General features: G+C 37.7%; 1 protein-coding gene across 3 annotated transcripts; it reads right to left on the bottom strand.

Moving 5' to 3' along the window:
* Positions 1–1683: 1683 nt before the first annotated feature.
* LOC125153549 (zinc finger protein 420-like) lies at positions 1684–23749 on the bottom strand. 3 transcript variants are annotated; one of them, XM_047836817.1, is made up of 5 exons: positions 23271–23749; positions 17712–17794; positions 15844–15970; positions 13167–13265; positions 1684–5095 (listed from the first exon to the last, which is right to left on the bottom strand). In XM_047836817.1, the coding sequence occupies exons 2-5, from the start codon at positions 17718–17720 to the stop codon at positions 3585–3587; spliced, it is 1746 nt and encodes a 581-aa protein (XP_047692773.1). In that variant the 5' UTR covers positions 17721–17794; positions 23271–23749; the 3' UTR covers positions 1684–3584. The 3 variants fall into 3 exon arrangements, with proteins under 3 accessions (XP_047692773.1, XP_047692775.1, XP_047692774.1); XM_047836819.1 differs by having other exon boundaries at positions 13167–13262; XM_047836818.1 differs by lacking the exon at positions 23271–23749 and adding an exon at positions 23002–23251.
* Positions 23750–23999: the final 250 nt, after the last annotated feature.

Genomic DNA, 23999 nt, shown 5'->3' with positions numbered 1-23999 from the left:
AGCTGAAAATGTACACTACCTAGGCCTGAGTATTTACAGACAGCTGCTCACATATGCTAGTATATAGGAGCACAGTTATTCACTGTTTTTGTAATTATGAAAAATTGTCAACAACAGTATCATGGTCAAAAGACAAGATTTAAATTTATTGAGGTATGTTTATATAAAGATTGGGCTAAAATATATTTCAGTTTGTAGAAAAATAGAGCTGTATATTCAGAAAAACGAAGATAACTATGGGTCATAAAGTGAGCTGTCTGCAATCCAGTCGTCACTAATAACATGAAATAATGACTGATAATTCCAACCTTAGAGTCACTCCCCTTGGATCTGCCTAGAGATGTTAAATATTAGGAATAGGGATTCCCTGGTAATACTGTATTTTTTTTTAAGGTTTATTTATTTTTGAGACAGAGAAAGAGCATGAACAGGGGAGGGTCAGAGAGAGGGAGACACAGAATGTGAAACAGGCTCCAGGCTCCGAGCTGTCAGTACAGAGCCTGATGCGGGGCTGAAACTCACGGACTGTGAGATTATGACCTGAGTCCAAGTTGGATGCTTACCCGACTGAGCCACCCAGGCACCCCGCCCTGGTAATATTTTAAAATGTTCTTTACCACAGATCTCTAATCATGTTTGGTTGATATAAGCTTTTCATTGTTCAAAGGTAGAGATTCAGTATTCAGTATTTTATTATTTAAGCACAAAAAATTTTTAAAAAGCACTATGAATTCCCCATCTGCATAGTGCTTTTTAAAAAGCACTAATGGTGTGCCTGGGGGCATAATTTTTTAGATGTGTATATCTCTATATTCAATAACCCGACTGAGTCACCCAGGTACCCCCACAGTGCTGATTTTAAAAGAAAGATGTTATTTTCTTTTTCTTTAAAAAAATTAAAATTAAAAGTGTCCAGGGGCACCTGGGTGGCTGAGTGGGTTAATTGTCCGACTTCGGCTCAGGTGGTGATCTCATGGCTCATGAGTTTGGGCCCTGTGTCCGTCTCTGTACTGATAGCTCAGAGCCTGGAGCCTGCTTCTGATTCTGTGTCTCAGTCTCTCTCTGCCCTTCCCCCGCTCACGCTTGGTCTCTCTCAAAAATAAACATTAAAAAAATTTTTTTTAAGTATCCACTATCATCTTGATTTTGATAAATTACATTTTTCCTAGGAACACAATACATTCTCTTAGATTTCTAAATATGCTGGAAAAAACTGAAGCATTAAAAAACATTTTTTTTAATGTTTTTATTTATTTTCAGAGAGAAAGCATGAGCAGGGGAGGGGCAGAGAGGGAGACACAGAATCTGAAGCAGGCTCCAGGCTCTGAGCTGTCAGCACAGAGCCCGACGCAGGGCCTGAACTCACAGAGTGTGAGATCGTGACCTGAGCTGAAGTCGGACGCTTAACTGACTGAGCCACCCAGGCGCCCCTGAAGCATTTTTTTTTTTTTAAAGAACATGTGGTAAGAACCAAGGAAATCTGAGTGAAGTATGGACTTGAGTTACTAATAATGTATCAGTTCAGCTCCTGAAAGTTACTGTTTATTTTTTTAATTTATTTATTTATTCATTCATTCATTCTGAGAGACAGCATGAGCAAGGGAGGGGCAGAGAGGGAGAGAGAGAGAATCCCAAGCAGGCACCACACTGTCAGCATGGAGCTCAATGTGGGCTTGAATTCACGAACTATGAGACAATTATCTGAGCCAAAATCAATAGTCAGAGGCTTAAGCAACTGAGCCACCCAGCATTTTCTTTTAATTTAAAATTCTCTGTTTGTGATTATATCGCCTTTCTTATTAATGATACGATAATGTAATCATTCTTATTTTTATCTTGACCAGATTTATCACAGCCTATCTGATGTTAACATACTAACAGAAAAATTTTAAAGTTAAAAAACATTTTTTCAAGATTCCTGTTCCATTTCTAAATCACTAAACTCTACTTCTAGATGTATTGTTTTTCACAGAAAAAACCCAAAGCTGTTAGAGTACTATCTGATTAATAATCAATAGGCTCTAATAATTTTAGTTTTACTAATTGCTTTCTTATATTGGCTTAGATTTAAGTCATTTTGTTTCTAGCTTTGTAAAATTTTTATTCTACAAATTTTTAATTAATTGTTATCTAATTATTTTATCAATTTTGTCAATACCTACTAAGTGGCAAACAATGGGTATGTATGATCTGGGGATAAAGCCGTGAGCAATTTATTAAATTTCCAATGAGTACATAAAACTGATAACATCCCCAAGTTCTGGCATATAAGCATTTCATTATCATTCCTTTCTGAATAGACCCTAATTTCAATTCTCTGTTTAATTCAGAACTTATACATGAGGATTATCAATTTGCAAAAGGAGGTGATAAAATATTACCATGCAGATGAGTAACTATAAAATGGATTTCTACAATGGAGAGATCTAGCAGTCATTACTATAACCAGGTGTTAACATCCAGCATCATTAAAAGTAGGGAAACTCAACATTATATGTTTCTTAACATTCACAACATTGACTCAAACCTCTTCATTTAACTTTTAATTTACTAGAACGATTAGAGATAGAAGAACAGGATAAATGACCCACAAAGAAATAATTTTTAAAACCCAGAACATGGGACCATTCAGTAAGACAACTTTCTCATACTCTTCAAAAATCCAAAGTAATGAAAAATTGGTGGGGATGTTATTCTAAAACAGGTACTGGCAAAAATTTTTGTGAAGAACCAGACAGTAAATATTTTAGGCTTTGTCGGCCATATGGCCTCTGCTGCAGGTATTCAGCTGTGCCAGAGGAGTATGAAAGCATCCATAGGTGGTATGTAAACAAATCAATGTCAGTCTTCCAATAAAACTCACGTTTTAAATCCTCATGATTTTCATATTCTACTAGACTTTGTGCAGAAAAAAATACTTAAAACTCAAAAAGGCACAAGTAATTACTTAGGAATAAAGATTTTCTAAGTTCATTACACCCATATTGACTTGGTCTCTTAATAATTCACTAATAGTAATACAAATAATATTAAAAATAGTATCTAATACTTACTGAATAGAGACTATGTTTAAGATAGCTTTCCAAGTTTTCTACATTTCAAAAACAGCACTATAATGCAAGTACTGTTATCACCACTTATAAATGACTCCCACAGGGATAATATCTTGCCCAATGTCATACAGGCTGTAAAGCATCAAATGACAATCACTATGGTTTTTGTTAGATCAACAGGGGTTTTCTGTGGTAAGCGTTTCCTCAAATTTAACAATAATTGATGAGGGCTGGAGAGCTTTTATAAAGCATAAAAAACAAGGGAATATCCACATTCTCTGAATTTTCCTCCAAGATGAATATTCTGATAATCTGTAAATAGAGAAATGCTAGTAAAGTCTTCCCTGTTATATAAAAATACATTATAAATTTATTAATCTGAACATTTGAGTCATAACAAAAATTCCAAACATTATTTACATTTTAAGGAGTTCTCGCCAGTATAAATTGCTTAATGCCTTATAAAAACTGAACCATACCTAAAAGTATTCCCATATTCCTTACATTCACACTGTTTCTCAGTATTATAAATCACTTATGTACTATACATTCTCTACTGCATATATATGCCTTTCCACAGTCCTTATATTCATAAGCCTTCTCTCCAGTATGAATTCTCTGATGTACTTTAAGACTTGACCTAAGCCTAAAGGACTTCTCACATGTGTTACATTCAAAAGGTTTCTCACCACTGTGAATACTCTGGTGTCTAGTAAGTCGCCCATACACACTAAAAGCCTTCCCACATTCCTTACATTCATAGGGTTTCTCACCAGTATGAAATCTCTGATGTACAATTAGTTGATGGCCACTACTAAAAGCCTTCCCACACTCTTTACATTCATGGGGCTTCTCACCAGTATGAATTCTATGATGTACTCTGAGGCTTTCAATATGACTAAACGCCTTCCAACATTCCTTACATTCATATGGTTTCTCACCTGTATGAATTCTCTCATGCCTAACAAGGTTTGAGGTGCGACTAAAAGCCTTCCCACATTCTTTACATTCATAGGGTTTCTCACCAGTATGAATTCTATGATGCATTCTTAGGCTTCCACCATGAATAAAGGCTTTCCCACATTCTTTACATTTATAGGGTTTCTCACCAGTATGAATTCTCTCATGTTGAATAAGTGCTGAAGCATGACTAAAGGCCTTCCCACATTCATTACATTCATAGGGTTTTATACCAATATGCACTCTCTGATGTGGAATGAGCTGATAACCACGACTAAATGTCATCCCACATTCCTTACATTCATAGGGCTTCTCCCCAGTATGAATTCTCTCATGCTGAACAAGATTTGAGGCACGACTAAAGGCCTTCCCACATTCCTTACATTCATATGGTTTCTCACCAGTATGAATTCTATGATGTACTCTTAGATCTATACCACGACTAAAGGTCATCCCACACTCATGACACTCATAGGGTTTTTCACCAGTATGAATTCTGTCATGTTGCACAAGATGAGAGGCTTGATTAAAAGCCTTCCCACATTCCTTACATTCATAGGGTTTCTCACCAGTATGAATTCTCTGATGTATTTTAAGTCTTCCACCCTGACTAAAGGCCTTCCCACATTCATTACATACATAGGCTTTCTCACCAGTATGAACTCTCCCATGTTGAGTAAGATGTGAGGCACGACTAAAGGCTTTCCCACATTGTTCACATTCATAGGGTTTCTCACCAGTGTGAATTCTCTGATGAACTTTAAGGTCCATCCTACGACTAGACGTCATTCCACATTGCTCACATTTAAAAGGTTTTTCACCAGTATGAATTCTTTGATGTTGCAGAAGGTTGGATGCACGATTAAAGGACTTTCCACACTGCTCACATTCATAGGGTTTCTCACCAGTATGAATTCTCTGATGTACTGTAAGGTCTGTATGTCGACTAAAGGCCTTCCCACATTTGTCACATTCATAGGGTTTCTCTCTAGTATGAATTTTCTGACGTAGAGTAAGAGGTGAATGTTTTTTATAAACGTGTACTTTTTCACAGCTGATTATTTCATATTTTGACTCCAAGTCTAAAAGAAATGAGAAAAACATTTTGTTTTCCTGGACATAAATATTTTATAGTAAATTTCTTTAAAAATTAAAAACGTTACCTATGAAAGATGAATACCCTAGAGAGTATTCTCCAAAATCAGCTATAGTTTGCATTACTACTGACAATGTCACCATAACTCATTTATTACGTTACTACAATAATTTAATGTATTCTCTCCAGTATCAGTTTCCGTGTGTGTGTGTGTGTGTGTGTGTGTGTAAAACATGGCAACTATTTATACCTGATCTTTCTCCAACTATATTTTCCATTTAAAATACAAATATTGGGGCGCCTGGGTGGCTCAGTCGGTTGGGCGACTGACTTCGGTTCAGGTCATGATCTTGCAGTCTGTGAGTTCAAACCCCATGCTGGGCTCTGCACTGATAGCTCAGAGCCTGGAGCCTGCTTCAAACTCTGTCTCCGTCTCTCTCTGCCCCTCCCCTGCTCCGTGTCTCTCTCTCAAAAATAAAATAAAAACATTAAAAAAAATTAAGAAAAATAATAAAATACAAATATTGTGGTCACTCCCTCTAATGCACAGCCATGTGTGCATTACTTTGTTCTCATTTTAAATAAAATAATAAAAGTTCTTGTTTGCTTATTTTCACTGAGCTTTTTCTTATTAGGTACCCATTCTACAAATTTTCCAACTGTTTTATTCCTTCATATCTTTTCTCAGGTCCTTTTCTACAAGTCTGTCAATGAACTTTCAGACAGGGATAAAGTATACACCCTGCTAAAAGTCTTATGGATTTTGAGCAGTTGGGTATTTTGAGGAAAAGAAGTGAAACTCAACTATAGAGCCAAGAAATCTGGAAAAAGAGTTACAGGAACTATGTGAAAAACATATTTGAACAGACATAGCCTGCAGAATAACAAAAAATATGAAAGGATATCTTGAAAAAATTTCTATGTGCTGAATGAGTGGGAAGAGACTTGGGGACAAGAAATGCCATCTTTTTTTTTTTTTTAAATTATTAAGTCAGCTAACATACAGTGTACTCTTGGCTTCAGGAGTAGATTCTTGTAAGTATAGTATGTACCAAATTCTGAGATAATACACTTTCTCTCCAAAACCAAGTAACAACAGGAATTAGTAACAATACCAGAAAACCAAAACACATTTGATGTGGAAACGGAAGTACCCTCTCCAGAATAAAACTGGGAAAGTATGGAAATAAAAAAACGGAAAGGGTACAATAGAGAAAATAAGTACATACCAGAATTTTAGGCATTCAATTTGAGCACTCAGAGAATTCAAAGATTTAAGTAATTGTTGCTATTAAAATGGAAGAAATAAATGAGTCAAGGAACCAATTCCAAAACTTAGAAAACAAGCAAACTAAAAGAAAGAAAAAACAAATTAAGAGCACAACGTAATGAGTTAGAAAAGTGTAGTAATAACAAATAAAAAGCTGGTGCTTTAAAAATCAAGAAGTAAACATTAGCCAAACCAATCAAAAAGAAGTAAAAACAAAAAATAAGAAGAAATGATTAAGGGGGAAATGCAAAACTAAAATGAATTTTACTGAAATTTTGAATACTTTGAATATATCACTAATACTTCTGAAATAATGGAATGGATAATTTTCTAGAAAAATTCATCAAAATTCACCAAAAAATCACCTAGAAGGCTTAAACAGACCAATTACAATAGAAGAGAAAAAGTTGTCAAAAAAAATAGTTGTAATGAGTATTCTTTAACTTCTAAATTATCATTTCTAAAAATAATGTCCATTATATGGATCTAGCATGGTTAGATAAAGAAAACAATTTGGAACAGGTCAAAAAAGGTGAACCTAGAAATCTTAGGCAAAAAAGAAATGAAAATGTCAAAGACTTACAGAAGTATGACTGGCCAACACTGTGAAAATAGTAGCATAAAAATGATTGTGATAAATATAAACAATATAAAAAGCAACGAGTCCACAATGACACAAGAGAAAATAAATGAAATATAATTTCACTGTTAAATAATTCCTTAATTGAAGAAGTTCTAGTTCCATCACAGTGATGTAAATCCCTTATAGTCATTTCCCTCTCTGACTGATATCAACTAAAAATGCTTGACAAAATAACAAAATCAAACACATGAAGTCAGTAAATTTGAGTAAACAAAAGAAGACAACTGTAGTGGGGTACCTGGGTGGCTCAGTAAATAGAGCATGCTACTCTTGATCTCAGAGTTGTGAGTCCAAGCCCCCGTTGTGTGTGGAGCCTACTTAAAAAAAATTAAATTAAAGGGGTGCCTGGGTGGCTCAGTCGGTTGAGTGTCCGACTTCGGCTCAGGTCATGATCTCGTGGTTTGTGGGTTTGAGCCCCACGTCGGGCTCTGTGCTGACAGCTCAGAGCCTGGAGCCTGCTTCAGATTCTGTGTCTCCCTCTCTCTCTCTGTCCCTCCCCTGCTCACACTCTCTCTCAATAAGAAATAAACATTAAAAAAATTTTTTTAAATAAAAAATTAAAAAAAAAAAAAAAGACCTGTAGAGAGGAGTGAAAACCTTAAAAAGTAAACTACATTAGGGTGAGTTTCTTGCTATTTTCTTTTTTCTTTTTCAACATTTATTTATTTTTGAGAAAGCAAGACAGAGCACGAGTGGGGGAGGGGCAGAGAGAGGGCATTGGGGGTACACAGAATCCAAAGCAGGCTCCAGGCTCTGAGTTGTCAGCACAGAGCCTGACGCAGGGCTTGAACTCACAGATCATGAGATCATGACCTGAGCCGAAGTTGGCCGCCCAACCAACTGGGCCACCCAGGTGCCCCTCTTGCTATTTTCTATATCACAACGTTGCCATAAGGGAGGGGCCCAGTCATACTGGGGCAAAAAATGGGCTGTAAAAGCCCTGACGTATTTGTTGCTACAATAATCATGGCAGGAGCACCTGGATGGCTCAGTCAGTTAAGGTTCCAACTTCGGCTCAGGTCTTGATCTCCTGGTCTGGTGTCCATGGGTTCGAGCCCCACGTTGGGACCTGTGTTGACAGCTTAGAGCCTAAAGCCTGCTTAGGATTCTGTGTCTCCCTCTCACTAGCCCTCCCCAACTCTCACACTCTCTCAAAATAACAAACTAATATTTAAAAAAAGAAAAAAAGAATCATGATAAGGACCACTACCAAACTGGAAAGTGAGAGAAGAAAACATTCTGAAAAAGCTTAGCCTAAACCTGAATCACACATGCATGAGAAGGACACAAACCAGTGTAAGCAAAGCCTCAGAGAATTAAACTACTGCCCATAAACAGGACAGAATATACAGTCTAAATTTTATTGCTTTGCTAATTTGCTAAAATACAGTAGCAATATCCTACTTACAATAATAGATAGAAGAACCAGGCCAATCAACAAGGAAACAGAGGGCTTGAACAACACTCTAAACAAACTGAACCTAACATACGTGTATATTCTGTACACAATGGCAGAATACACATTCTTTTCAAGTACACGTGGTACATTCTCCAAGATACACCACATTAGACCCAAATCAACTATCAACAAAATTTAAAAGACTGAAATGAGTGTCTTTTCTGATCACAAAGGAACAAAATTACAAATAACAGAAGGAAAAGTAGAAAATACACAAACATGTGGAAATAGCACACACTTAAATTAGCAATAGAAAAGAAATTACACGGGAAATTAGAAAGTATCTGAAGATAAATGGAAATGAAAACAATATACTGAACCTTATAGGATGCAGCAAACCCTGTGGTTTTCAGTCTGTCACCACTGGGTATGATGTTAGCTGTGGACTAACACAGATGGCCTTTATTTTGGTGAGGTAGTTTCCTTCTATTCCTGGTTTCTCAAGTGTTTGTCATGAAAAATATTATATTTTGTTAAATTCTTTTTCTATATCAATTGAGATAACCCTGTGTTTTTCCCCCTTCATTCTGTTAATGTGGTGTATTGCATGCTTGATTTTTATATATGGCATCATCCTTGCATTCCAGAAAAAAACTCCATTTTCATATGCTGTTGCATTGTTTGCTAGTATTTTTGTTGAGAACTTTTGCCTCACTTAATATGCATCAGGAACACTGATCTATGGGTTTCTCTTCTTGCACTGGATTTGTCTGGCTTTGATATTAGGGTAATGCTACCCTCATAGAGAAAATTTGGGAATTTTTCTTCTTCCTCTTCAAATTTTTGGAACAGTTTGAGGGGAAGTGGTGTTAATTCTTTTTTTTTTTTTTTTTAATTTTTTTTTTCAACGTTTATTTATTTTTGGGACAGAGAGAGAGCATGAGCAGGGGAGGGGCAGAGAGAGAGGGAGACACAGAATCAGAAACAGGCTCCAGGCTCTGAGCCATCAGCCCAGAGCCTGACGCGGGGCTTGAACTCACGGACAGCAAGATCGTGACCTGGCTGAAGTCAGACGCTTAACCGACTGCGCCACCCAGGCGCCCCAGTGGTGTTAATTCTTTAACAGGGTTATTTTTTGTTATTTTTTTTCTTTCCAAGTTTTTAAGTTATTTACCATACAGTATTCTATTCTTAAATGTAGAATTATTCAACATATGTACACAACACCTGGTGCTCACCACAAGTGCCCTCCTTAGTACCCATCACCTTTCTAACTCATTCCTGCCCCACATCCCCTCTGGTAATCATCACTTTGTTTTCTATAGTTAAGATTCTGTTTCTTGATTTTCCTCTCTTCCTCCCACCCCACCCCACGTTTGTTTTGTTTCTTAAATTCCACATATGAGTGAAATCATACAGTATTTGTCTTTCTCTGACTTATTTTGCTTGGCATAATACTCTCCAGCTCCATCCATGTCATTGCAAATGGCAAGATTTTTTTTTTAATGTTTATTTATTTTTGAAAGAGCACAAGCAGGGGAGGGGCAGAGAGAGGGAAACAGAAGGTCTGAAGCGGGCTCCATGCTGACAGGCTGGCAGCAGCAAGCCTGATGCAGAGCTCAAACTCATGAACCATGAGATCATGACCTGACCTGAGCCAAAGTCAGACACTTAATTGATTGAGCCACCTAGGTGCCCCTCATTCTTTTTTATGGCTGAGTAATACTCGTGTGTGTGTGTGTGTGTGTGTGTGTGTGTGTGTGTGTACACACCACATCTTCTTTATTCATTCATCAGTCAATGGACATTTGGGTTCTTTCCATAATTTGGCTATTGTTGATAATGCTGCTATAAACATTGGAGTGCATGTATCCCTTTGACTTAGTATTGTATCCTTTGGGTAAATATGTAGTAGTTCAATTGCAGGATCTAGGATAGTTCTATTTTTAACCTTTTGAGGAACCTCTATACTATCTTCCACAGTGGCTGGGCCAGTTTGCATTCCCACAGTGTAAGAGGGTTTCCCTTTCTCTATATCCTACACTTGTTTCCTGTGTTAATTTTAGCCACTCTGATAGGTGTGAGATGATATCTCATTGTTGTTTTATTTGTATTTCCCTGATTATGAGTGATACTGACCATCTTTTCACATGTCTGTTTATTTTTTTTTTAATTTTTTTTTTAACGTTTATTTATTTTTGAGACAGAGAGAGACAGAGCATGAATGGGAGAGGGTCAGAGAGAGAGGGAGACACAGAATCTGAAACAGGCTCCAGGCTCTGAGCGGTCAACACAGAGCCCGACGCGGGGCTCGAACTCACGGAGTGTGAGATCGTGACCTGAGCCGAAGTCGGCCACTTAACCGACTGAGCCACCCAGGCGCCCCATGTCTGTTTATTTTTGATTACTAATTCAATCTCTGTACAAGTCTGTTTAGATTTCTATGTCTTCATGATTCTGTATTGGTAGACTGTATGTCTTCAGGATTTCATTAGGTTACCCAGTTTGTGGGCATACAATTGTTCATAGTCCCTTCTTTCATTTCTGATTTTAGTTGAGTTCCCTCCTTAGTCAATCTAGCTAACATTTTCTCACTATGGTTGATTATTTTGAAGAACCAACTCTTGGTTTCATTGATTTTTTCCTATTATTTTTCTATTCTCTGTTTACCTCTGCTCTACTCTTTATTATTTTCTTTCTTTTGCTATCTTTGGGTTTAGTTCGTTCTTTTTTACCTAGTTCCTTGAGGTATGAAGTTAGGTTTTTAATTTGAGAATTTTCTAATTTTTTTGTTTGTTTTAAAGTTTATTTACTTATTTGGGGGGAAGGGGCAGAGAGAAAGAGAAAGAATCCCAAGCAGCTGCCAGTATAGACCTGACATAGGGTTCGATCTCATGAACCATGATCTGAACTGAAATCCAGAGTCAGACACCTAACCAACTGAGCCACCCAGGCGCCCCAAGAATTTTCTTTCTAATGCAAGCTATAAATTTCCTTTTTAGTACTGCTTTCAATGCATCCCGTAAGTTTTGGTGTGTAGTAAGTTTTGAAACTAGAAAATATGAATTCCACTTTCTCAATTTTCAAGATTTTCTGACTATTCTAAATCCCTTGCATATTCACATGAATGTTATGATCAGGATGTCAGTTTCTACAAACAAGCTGATAGGATTTGGGGTAGTAGTGCCATCTTAACAATATATTTTTAAAATTTTAATGTTTATTTATTTTTAAGGGAGAGACAGAGTGCAAGCAGGAGAGGGGCAGAGAGAGATGGAGACAGAAACTAAAGCAGGCTCCAGGCTCTGAACTGTCAGCACAGAGGCCGACCCGGGGCTTGAACTCACGAGCCATAAGATCATGACCTGAGCTGAAGTCGGATGCTTAACCGACTGAGCCACCCAGGCACCCTGCCATTTTAACAATATTAAGTATTCTGATTTAAAAAAAAAATGTTATATGAAATGAAAAAAACATAAATCGGAATTAGAAAAACTGAGAAATGAAATGATAGAGCTCAGGAATACAGCAGAGATAAAGAAAAAATGATTTCAGAATGATTTCAGAACCTATAAAGAAAAAAACTCCCAGTAGATTAATATTAGGATAAAACTTTTTAAAATAAAAATTAAGAAAGGAGAGCCTGGGTGGCTTAGCTGGTTAAGGGGATGACTTCAGCTCAGGTCATGATCTCACGTTCAAGCCCCACATCGGGTTCTGTGCTGAGTCAGAGCCTAGAGCTGCTTCAGATTCTGTGTCTCCTTCTCTCTCTGCCCCTCCCCTGCTTGTGCTCTCTCTCTCTCTCAAAAACAAATGTTAAAAAAAATTTTTTTTAATATATTAAAAAAATAAAAATAAATAAAATTTAAGAAATACATAAAAAGTAAATGAGAGAAAGTGGAAAATCATTTAATGTTTATTTTATCTAGATTTCTGTTTTAAGTCTCATAATTAGTAAGGTTTGATTTTTGAACATTGAAGATAAAAAATTTAATCAAATCATATCTTTAGAAATAATCTTAAAAACAACTATAATTTTTCTTAATGAATCACAACACAACATGATATGATCCCCCATAACATACTGACTTTGTTTTGTTAGTCACCATTCAGTAACTCTGCTCTGATCTACCTGCTGCTCCTGAACAAACAACGGTCATATTCTCTTTCAGGCCTTTGCATTTGTCTACTCTTCTTGGAATGCTCTTCCTCTTATACTCAAATGGCCTGGGCCTTACCTTCCACATCCTACCTCCTCAGAAAAGCATTCCTGACCATCTTACCTTAATTTGTCTTGTCCTTAGTTTCCTTGACACTGTATTTCACTATGTGATGTTATGTACCTACTTATTTGTTTATATGTTTATTTTATGTCTTCCCTAATACACTATAAATTGCATTTCATTAGCCAGATATAGGAATGCATTTATCTTTAGGCAGTGAAGCCATATATATAAGTCCAAGTGCACAAGAGGATCTGGAGAGCAGTTGAGTCCAAAATACAGACAAAATGGTGCATGAGAAAGAAGGACAGTGCCCATTACTGAATTGGGAGGGAAATATGACAAGAGTAACAAAGGGAGTGGTTAAGGGGGTAAAGATGAAATTCACTGGGTAGCTAGCTCATGCACAGCATAGATTTCCTCCCTAGATCACAAGTATGTTCTCCAACATGGAGTTTTCCAAGGTCTCTCCTTAACCACTTAGCTTTTACCTACACAGATATATTCCTTGCTCATACTTACCTGTACACCATCTTTTTGTGTCCTCCCTCACAACCATCCAGGGCTCTTTTCTTTGCTCCAATAATGTGATCACATCTGGCTTAGAAATGGAATGTTCTGCTTACAAAGAAAAAAAATGCACATGATATAGAACAAAACATTGCTTAGTTAAAATTATAGTAATAGGGGTGTCTGGGTGGCTCTGTCGGTTAAGCATCCAACTTCGGCTCAAGTCATGATCTCATGGTTTGTGGGTTTCAGCCCCACATCAGGCTCTGTGCTGACAGCTTGGAGCCTGGAGCATGCTTCAGTTTGTGTGTCTCCCTCTCCTACTGTCCCTCCCCACATATGCTCTCTCTCTCTCAAAAATAGTATTTAAAAAAAAGAGATGCTTAAAAAATTATAATAAACTAAAGGTCAAAATGATGTTGAATAAGATTTTTGAGAAGAGAGGGTAAAGGAACTAAAGAACAAGAAATCAGGTATAAGTTTTGTTTTGTTTTTTAACATATACTCATAAATCCTCTTTTTCTTGAGAGAATGCTAATACCATAGTTTACAATATAGAATCTGGAGCTTTAGTTCAGTTCCTGTCTTTGCTACCTTCCACCTATGTCTGACCTTGGGAAAGTCACTTAAACCCAGTGCCTTAGTATCCTCACTTGTAAAATGGGAATAGGGCTGTCAGGAGGATCAAACAAGTTGATACATATGTGTAAAACGCTCAGAGTGTTGCCGATTACATACTAAGAACAATGTTAGCTATTAATATTTTACTGATATTGCTGTTTTTCAAAGAGTACACAAGAAGGGCTCTCTGTAGGATATTCTTTCCATTTTAAATGTAATGTTCACAGATTACAACTTTCAACCACAAAACAGAAAGAATTTCTTATGAAATAGAGTGTGTATGCCTCAGTTTTCAATGAATTCCATTTATCTAATGCACCACTATTTTGATTGTAGAGCTCTTGGGGTGCATGGGTGACTCTAAGCATCTGACTTCAGCTCAAGTCATGATCTCATGGTTTGTGGGTTCAAGCCCTAGTTGGGTTCCGGGATGACAGTGCAGAGTCTGCTTGGGATTCTCTCTCTCTCCCTCTCTCTCTCTGCCCCTCCCCAACTCACACTTTCTTTCTCTCTCTCTCTCTCTCAAAATAAATAAAATAAACTTTAAAAAAAATTGTAGAGGCCCTTTTAGGGCAATGAGAGCAATTCAGGACCCTGTGTCAAGCTGATTTCCCTGCAAGTGGGTAATAAAATGTAATCTCTATAGACATTCTGAGCATAAATAAATAGGAAAACTGAATCATTTAACAATGGTTATAATAATAAATGCCAGAGAATTCTAAACAAGATCCTCTTCATAAAGAAAAAGAGGTCACTGCAAAGGAGGTATGAGTATAACTGGACAGAGAAGATGAAGATGCTGTAGGGGCCAAGGGCAGACCATCCTGAAACATGCTACTTTGGCATACTGATTATTTTAAAAGTTAAATGCAAGGCTCCTGCAGCTAGTTGAACATATGACTCTTGACTTCGGCTCAGATCATGATCCCAGGGTCATGAGACGCAGATGTGTCAGGCTCCAGGGTTGAACATGGAGCCTGTTCAAGTTTCTCTCTCTCCCTCCTTCCCCCCCACCTTTCTCCCTCTGCCCCCTCTCCTGCTTGCATGCATGCTCTCAGTCTCAAAAATAAAATAATAATAAAATTTTAAAAAGGGTAAATGTAGGGGCGCCTAGCTGGCTCAGTTAGAGCATGTGACTCTTAATCTCAGGGATGAATTCAAGTCCCACACTGGGTATGGAGTCTACAAAAAAAAAAAAGTTAAATGCAAAAATAACACTATGATCCATACTTAGTCTCCAGAAAGCAAGAAATAAATCTAATGGAAGGTACCCTTTCTGTATCAGAAGATAAAAAGACATCCTTATAACAGATATAGGGAATTCAGACCTGACAAGGCTATTATTAACAACCCTTGTTACTTTTTTTTTTAATGTTTATTTATTTTTGAGAGAAAGAGAGTACGAGCAGCAGAGGGGCAGAGAGAGAGAGAGACAGAGGGAGAGAATATCTGAAGCAGGCTCTGTACAGCACAGAGCCTGACATGGGGCTTGAACTTATGAACTGTGAGATCATGACCTGAGCTGAAGTCAGAAGCTTAACCCACTGAGTTACCCAGGTGCCCCGACAACCAAATACTTTTTACTAATTTACTACCCCAGCCCAAATTCAGTTTAGAATTCCTTACTAATTGAAACTCTGAACATAAGTTTTCTTTGTCCTGTCAATTCTTCACAGGTTTGTCGTCTCTTTCTCTAAAAAGTGTAAAACCTGACTACTTTCATCATTTCTTCAAGTCTCAGTTTCATTTTTGAGACTCTGTGTACACATAATTAAACTCTGGTTTTTTTCTCCTGTTAATCTGTCTCACATAAATTTAATTCTTAGACTAGCTAGAAGAATCTTGAAGCATAAAGGAAAATTCTTCCTCCCCAACAATGTTTAATGGAGCTACAATTTCCAACCTGACAAAACTCAAATCATTTATTTCTTTGCAAAAAAAATAATAATAATAATGATGATAACAACAAAGAAATGTATCTAGTTTCCTAAAAGCAACCCTGAAAGTCATAGTGGAAAAAATGCCTATTTCTAAATTATCTTAAATTACTAGAGGCTGATGAACATACCCAATGAGACCAAGTTATCATAGTTCTCCATCATCACATCCCGGTACAAGTTCTTCTGAACAGAGTCAAGATATTCCCACTCCTGCTGAGAGAAGTGTATGGCCACATCCCTGAATGTCACAGATCTCTGAAACGGCAAACCCATGTATTAGTGGGGAAATTAGAGGAATATTTTGAAGATGGAAGGAGAAGTACTATATTGCAGAAAGAAAGCAACATAGCAAATATGTAGGTTAAAAATATATAATACAGGAAGGGACTGAATCAGAATATATACATATTTTTGAAGAAGCCTGCTGGAATAGACCAAATTTCCTGGCATATTCTTAAATATCTGAATCATTTGAGAATAAAAATAATAATCATTGACTATTAAATTAAATAGTGAATACAAGCATAATGTTTTTTATCTGTCACATAAATTCTCAGTAAACATGAGTTGAAGAAAATTTTTGCTTTTTAGAGAAAATTTAATCAAATATTTTTCAAAATGTAGTATGAAGTCTCAATTTTAGAAAACAGACTTTGTATAAAATTAAGAATTCCCTCAAGTATTAAATTTTCATAGATATTACCACAAATATTCTCTCTTGTTTTGACAAACCCATGTACTTTCTGGCACATGACATAATTCAGGGACATACTGGATTTAATAATTTATACAGGTAGGATGTATTACATTTGTAAGGTCTTCCCCAATTCTGTGATTCTATGTTCACCTACTACTTATGACATATAGTTTCCTCATTGCCATCTACCATCTGTCACTGAACAGCTAGCTTAGCTGAGTATGGTAGGCAGCTTCCGTTTAGGTTACCAGTGATCATCATCTAGTATTTACGCCCTTGTGTACTCTCTTTCACGTGTGTGGACTGAGCTGAGTGACTTGCTTTTTAATAAATAGAATATGACTAAAGTGATGAAATGTTATTTCTGATAGATTCCATACTGCTTGCCCTCTTTGGATGTCTCACTTGCTCAACTAAGTGTGGCCTCCAGGCAACAGCCCATGAGTAACTGGATCCTGTCAAAACCCACTTGAGTGAGCTTGGGAGCAGATACACCAATGTTAGCCTTAAGATGACTTCAGCCCTGACCAACACCTTAATAGCCTTGTAAGAGATCCAGACAGGAGAGTCCAGCAAAGCCATGTCCAGATTTCTGAACCACTGAAACTGTGAGATAAATGTTTACTGCTTTGAGCTGCTAAGTGTTGGGGTAATTTGTTACATAGCTAATAGATAACTAACACATTGAGTTAAGAATACTTAAGAAGGATGAATTATGCAGATGTCACCTAAATTTAGTATGTCTCATCCAACAACAGAAGAGTCTTCATATTTATCTCTAGAGATTTCCTGCCAAGGTCTATGACCAAATTTGCAAATCACAATCATATACCAATTCAAACAAATTATGAGATTTTACTCTATACTGAGATTTAAGTCCTTTGATACCAAATTTCTATCCTATCTACCTGGAAATCCCAAATCTGGAAAATTTCAAAGTTTTCTCATGGATGGTCAAATACAACCATTATTTCCATTTGACCACACTATCGTGCAACCTCACATAACACAAATCTGTACCTCAAAAGGCATATCTCCTTTACTATTCCATTACTGCCCTTGATAAAAGAATGAACACTTAAGACATGTTGAATAACTCTGCAGTAATAACATGAACACTGGTTAGTTTAGAACAGGTCGCATGGAAAGGATGCTGGGTAATTTAGCATCACATTTCACCAGAACAAAAGATGGGTAAAAGGTTATTGGAGAGGCCTTTTCTTGGTAGTAAACTCTAGAAAATGTAATGAAAATACTCACATGACCTAAAAAAGGTCAAGGGAGGAAACATCAACTTACATGGGCCATGGTTTTAGGCCTACAAGAGTGGATCAGTCTTCAGGGTTCCTCTAACAGAATAGCACAGATGCAGAAAGCCAGAGCTGGGAAAAGAGAAAGATCTTAAGACCAGTTTTGCTTTAGTGTTCCCAACAGGACATAAACTAATGTTAGGATCTCCCACTCCAAGTTCCAAATCTACTTTCCAACACACACAATTTGGGTAGATTGGGATTATAGATAAGGTCATTTCCTTCCCCAAATCCCAGGGGTCTCTGATGAACAAAGTCAAGAACAGAAGCATATGTGCATTAAAGTCAGATGTGCACTTATCAGCAGTTCTTTGGCCACTGCATCACTCTGGCGAGGCAGAAGCAGACCTAAGAGTGGGCAGTGCAGTCTTGCTCTGAGCAGATCCTCTTCCTTCTATTCTCATCTTCTAAGCCCTATATCATCTTAATGAGAACCTCTTTAGGAAGTGGGTAAAGTTGGTTAAGACACTGGAGATGGAAAGTCAGTGTTCTGTACTCTAAGTCTAGAAAATCTTACCAGTTAAATAAATGACAAACCATCACTGTATTACAATACCAAGTAGACATCAAATGTGAAGTTGGGTAAAATATTTAAGGATATGAGAAAATATTCCAGATATACTGTCCAGAATAATTAGATTGGGGTGCCTGGGTGGCTCAGTCAGGTGAGCGTCTGACTTCAGCTCAGGTCATGATCTCACAGTCTGTGAGATCTCACAGTCTGTGAGTTCAAGCCCCGCGTAGGGCTCTGTGCTGACAGCTTGGGGCCTGGAGCCTGCTTCGGATTCTGTGTCTCCCTCTCTTTCTGCCCTACCCCCACGCATACTCTATCTCTCAAAATAATAAACAAACATTAAAATTTTTTTTTAAAACAGAATAATTAGATTGGCCAATATAATTATTTTTTTAAATATATGAATACGTCAATCAGTGTAGAGAAAAAGTGATAGACAAATTAAAATCAGTAGATTAAAAAATCTGGAAGGTTATAAAACATTTTAACAGTGTTTATCTTTTTATTTTGATCTTGTTTTTTATTTTTTAATTAAAAAATGTTTAATGTTTGTTTTTGAGACAGAACATTAGCAGGGAGGAGGGGCAGAGAGAGAAGGAGACACAGAAGCCAAAGCAGGCTCCAGGCTCTGAGCTGTCAGCACAGAGCCTGACACAAGGCTTGAACTCACAAACCAGGAGATCATGATCTGAAGTTGAACGCTTAACCAACTGAGCCACCCAGGCACCCCTTGTTTTTTTTTTTTTAAAGCTTACTTCATAATTACTGTAACAATGACCACAGGTTAACTTGAAAGATATGTGTATTTTTCCTTGTTAACAGGAAGATATCCAAAAAGAAAATTAAAAAAAATCATTTGTTATCTAAATTTAGACTGTTTTACTGAACAGCTTATCTTTTGTCTGCTTCCTTTGGATCTCACTATTTAAACTCATGTTATCGTTTCTTCTCAGGCATGAGGGAGTTCTGTCTAGAAGATATAGGAACCCGTCTCTGTGTAATCTCTTGTATGAATTGATGATCTCAATACAGCTTTATTTCAGGTCTTCTTGACAGAAGGGTTTATTTGGTTTATAAACCTGTCAGCTAAGCCATCATATCCCCCAGACAGCTGCTGCTTTGTGATATCCTATTAGTTTTACTGTGCATCTAACAAAATTAGAAGGAAAATGGTGAATATAAAAGTCATAGCACAAAATCCACTTATTACCATAGATAGTTCATAGAATCTATATTTTGTTTATATCCTGACTGTTGCTGTAGATAGACTGGTATGTCTTCCTGTGAATTCACAAGGCAGGTCACCTAAATCTAGCTAGTGGTCTTCACACACACTGCCTTACAACTATTTCTATTCAGATTTTACCTCATTTTAGATAATAAGCATTTTAAAAGAAGCAACTATGTCTTTCCAATGATTACCCCAAATCCTACAATTTCTAGGTCTAGCATATAGTAGGCACTTAATAAAAGTCTGATTTTACCATAAAATTCCATTTCTAGGAAATTTTTTTTAATTTTTTTTTCAACGTTTATTTATTTTTGGGACAGAGAGAGACAGAGCATGAACGGGGGAGGGGCAGAGAGAGAGGGAGACACAGAATCGGAAACAGGCTCCAGGCTCTGAGCCATCAGCCCAGAGCCTGACGCGGGGCTCGAACTCACGGACCGTGAGATCGTGACCTGACTGAAGTCGGACGCTTAACCGACTGTGCCAGCCAGGCGCCCCTCTAGGAAATTTTTTAAGGAAATAACTATAGCAGCATGTAAGGCATGGTGCATCAAAGAATAATTTTGATAACCAAAAATTAAAAACATAACTATCTCATAGAAGGCAACAGGTTAAACATATTATGGTCTGCAATATGGTGACATACTGTGGCTTCATTAATAATCCATATGAAATAATGGAAAACAATATTAAGTCAGTGAAGAAGGCAGGTTTTAAAAGGTTTGCGTAATGTAGCTGATACCCTGTTGAAATTAAGAACACAAGCTCTGTTGTCAGATTTTAGGAATTGAAAATGAGCTTTAAGCTGTCAGAGTTAATAATACCTCAGTGCCTCTGTTGATTACAAAATCAGCAAAGAAAAGTTAAGAATATTACCTACTACAGGGGTGCCTTGGTGGCTCAATCAGTTAAATGTCTGACTTTGGCTCAGGTCATGATCTCACAGTTCGAGTCCGGCATTCGAGTCCCAACTGTGCTGACAGCTTGGGGCCTGAAGCCGGCTTCAGATTCTGTGTGTGTGTCTCTCTCTCTGTCCCTCCTCCTGCACATGCTCTGTTTCTCTCTCTCAAAAGTAAATAAACTTAAAAATATATATAAAAAATGTTTAAAAAAGAATATTACCTACTACCTATGACTGTTCTGAAGAATAACAAAGCAATCCATATTAACACTAAAAAGTATGACAAGATGGCTAATGTAAATTATCAATCACTACTAAAGATCAAAGTCATTATATTACCCTTAATCCATTATTATACATGGAAGTTAGTTCTGCTGCATCATGTTATTCTCATAGAAAATTTGTGCTTCTTGGGCTTTCTCTTTACTTTTAAAAAATTTCAGTTCCTATCTTTGAGAAAAAATAATTCTTCTTAATAAAATCATGAGTAACATAAGAGAGACAGATTACCAGGCAGGAAAAGACAGTATGTTTCTTTCCTCACTCCCTAGCTGCTATATAAACACACACAGGTGTGGTTTATGATGCTGAATGGAGTTTTTCTTGCTCTCTCTAGCTATTAGGGAGTGATAAAGGGTATATATTATTATATATATATCTATAATCGGAATGTGATAAAATGCAATCATAACAAATGAGTGAATCTTATTCTGCATAATAGGGGGATTTATATTACAATCTTTATTTTCTGTTATAATAACTACCTTTGGAAATATTATTTGTACTTGCCAGACACTAAATTAGAATTTAGTGCTATTTTCTCTGTAAGTAACCTTAAATCTCTATTATGATCAGCACAGAATTTTGACTTGCTCTATCTCCGACCTGGACCAGTTCATCCCTCCTTAGCGAACATGGTGGTCTCCCATTCCTGGGAGGTCACCATACTGATGCTGAAGTTACTGCACACACCCTATGGGCATGATGCACTACAGGACAGAACTACTGGGCTGAAGTGATCCTCCTAGCTCAGCCTCCAAAGTACCTGGGACTATAGGCACGCACCACTGTGTCCAGCACTAAATTAATTATTAAAGTATGCATTATTTAGTAATTTGGTGCTACAAGATTTTCAGTAACATTCGTCATATCTAAAAGGTGAAAATTTAATGTTATTCAAACAAGGAGATCCCTGGCATTTCCTCCTCCCTAACAGAGTAAAAGGAAACCCATGATTGGGCTAGATTTGTTTTTCAAACTAAGAGTAGGACTCTGCGTCTTTTGTTTCACCAATTATGTTTTGTCAAAACAAAGCCACACAGAAATGTTCACACATAATAAATTGGAAACACATACACCAAAATATTAAAAGTGATTATTTCTAGGCAGTAAGATTAAGGGTATTCTTATTTTCTTAAATTTCTTAGGACATTAATTTCTTTTGCAGTAATTCTGCATTTATTCTATCATCATAAATACGACATAAAGATATTAGAAAGTATTTAAAATATTTTAAGTCACTGTTATGGCAGATGCTATATTTACATCGTTAAAAAAAATCTGTACATATGAGGCCAGCTGTGAAAAAAGTGATTGAAACAACCACCATTTACCTGTTCTTAAATATCCTGTAGCTGTACTACACTGATATAATCAGATATATTTCACTATAAAGATTTTTCCATTAACAGAAGGGAAATAGACTTTGCAGATTAATAAGACTATGTATGTAAAGTAGGCAGGAAAGTTGAGTATGGAGAAGTTGTCCAATAAATATGACTACATACTTCCATTATTCTCTGAATAACCAATTAAAATGTCATTTTGGATACAATCTTCCCAAAAGGGTTTTACAAAATTCTATTTTTAATTTTATTTTAATAATTTAATTCTAATTTCAATTTCATTCTATTTTAATTTTAATTCTATTTTAAAATTTTCTTGAATACTATTATCCACAACTATGAAGATGGTTTAATTACTTAAATCTTTCTTTATAATGACTAATTCTTATAAACAGAAATTGTATTATCTGCATAATACTGTCTCACTGATGTCATGTGCTTTCTTAACCACTCCCATTCTCTTGATCAATCTCTTGATCAAATCTCTTGATTTGTGCAAAATCGTCACAAGGTATAACAAAATTGTTCTTTTTGATTCTAAATAAAACCAGGTCTAAACCTTTTGAATCATGAAAATGAAAGTTTCCAAATATATGCAGCAATTATCCACAGAATTTCAGGGAGCTGTGGTTCCCTCGACACCCATAGATACAAAGGACGCCTGGTTAAGAACTCCTGTTCTCGGACACTTGAATTCTGGCTCAGTCTCTTGTAAACACACGTCACAATAAATTTCACGTTTTCGTTGCTTAACTACAAACACCTGAAGGGGAATAATCAGAGTCACCACAATGCTGAGCGTTTCTCTTCTACTCTCCATGGCTACACCTGCCGTAACCTCATACAGATAAACAATAAAGCGAGAGCGTCCACAGCTGGTTCTTGCCTATAAGGCTCAGAGAACGCGGACATTCTCAAACATGTAAACGAACCCCGGAGAACTCCCAGGAAGGACAGTCCCAGGAAGCAGCCGCAAAACTAGAGCCACGGTGTGTGAGAGACACTCACCACAGAGCCACCACAACCCAAGCTCACACGAAGGACACGCATCCTTACGTCTCCGTCACACGAGGGCACCCACACACCTCTCCTGGCCTTACCCTAGTCTGCACCCCCAGCTCCGCCTCCCACATAGACACACTCGCTTCCCGTCTTTCTCACAGGGATACAAGCACCCTCCTCTGCTGCTCAAGCACCCACAAGCCTGAGCCCCGGGAAGACTCAGCCCGCGCTCCCGGCTCCGGTGTTCACAGCGCCTCCCGCAATCCCACTCTCACCGCCGCTCCCCGTCCACGTGGGCTCTACGCTACGTCTGCACAGCCTTTTCCGTCGCGACTCATGCCGACTTCTTCCTCAGACGGGGCCGCTCACGCGCGGCACGCAACAAGGGACATGCAAAGGAGCCCCGTGTCCAAGTTACCACACCGACTGTGGGAGCCGGAGAGCAGGGTCATTAAAAGTCCCGAAGTAAAGCGGTCCGCCCCCCGCCCGAGCCCCGCAGACTTCTGGGAACGGCCGCGCGGCCCGGGCGTGCGCAGGCGCAGATCACTGAACTGCTGGGGCCCGGGACCTGAGGTTGAGGGCGTGTTCTGCGCTGGTCCTGGCGGGGAGAGGGCGAGTCCCTGATGGTTCTGTACCAGGGAGTTCTGAGAAAGGGTGTCCCTTCCGAGGCCTTAGGCCTGTGTGTGAGGATCCGCCTTGTAGAATCGGCGACGTGGCCCTGAGGACCGTGGCGTGCTTGCATGGCTGTGAACATCTGAACGTGGGTTCATAGTCTGGCCAAACTGTGTGTACGTGTGTGTGTGTATACGTGTATGCATGCTCAGGTGTGTATCTCTTTACTAAAACCTCATTACACCTGAAATGTCACAGGTACTATTATGTTTCCATTTTAGAATTGAAGCTTCTGAGATAAAAGGAGGTTACATACTGTGTACAAGTTATACAGTTTAGTGGCAAAGTTTTGTTTCCAGGTGAGATAACGTGGATAATGTGAGACTGTACTG

This window comes from Prionailurus viverrinus, chromosome E2 (genome assembly GCF_022837055.1).
Source record: "Prionailurus viverrinus isolate Anna chromosome E2, UM_Priviv_1.0, whole genome shotgun sequence".
NCBI classification, from domain to species: domain Eukaryota; kingdom Metazoa; phylum Chordata; class Mammalia; order Carnivora; family Felidae; genus Prionailurus; species Prionailurus viverrinus.
The sequence above is the reverse complement of the archived record's forward strand: the minus strand, read 5'-3'. Positions and strand labels throughout refer to the sequence as shown.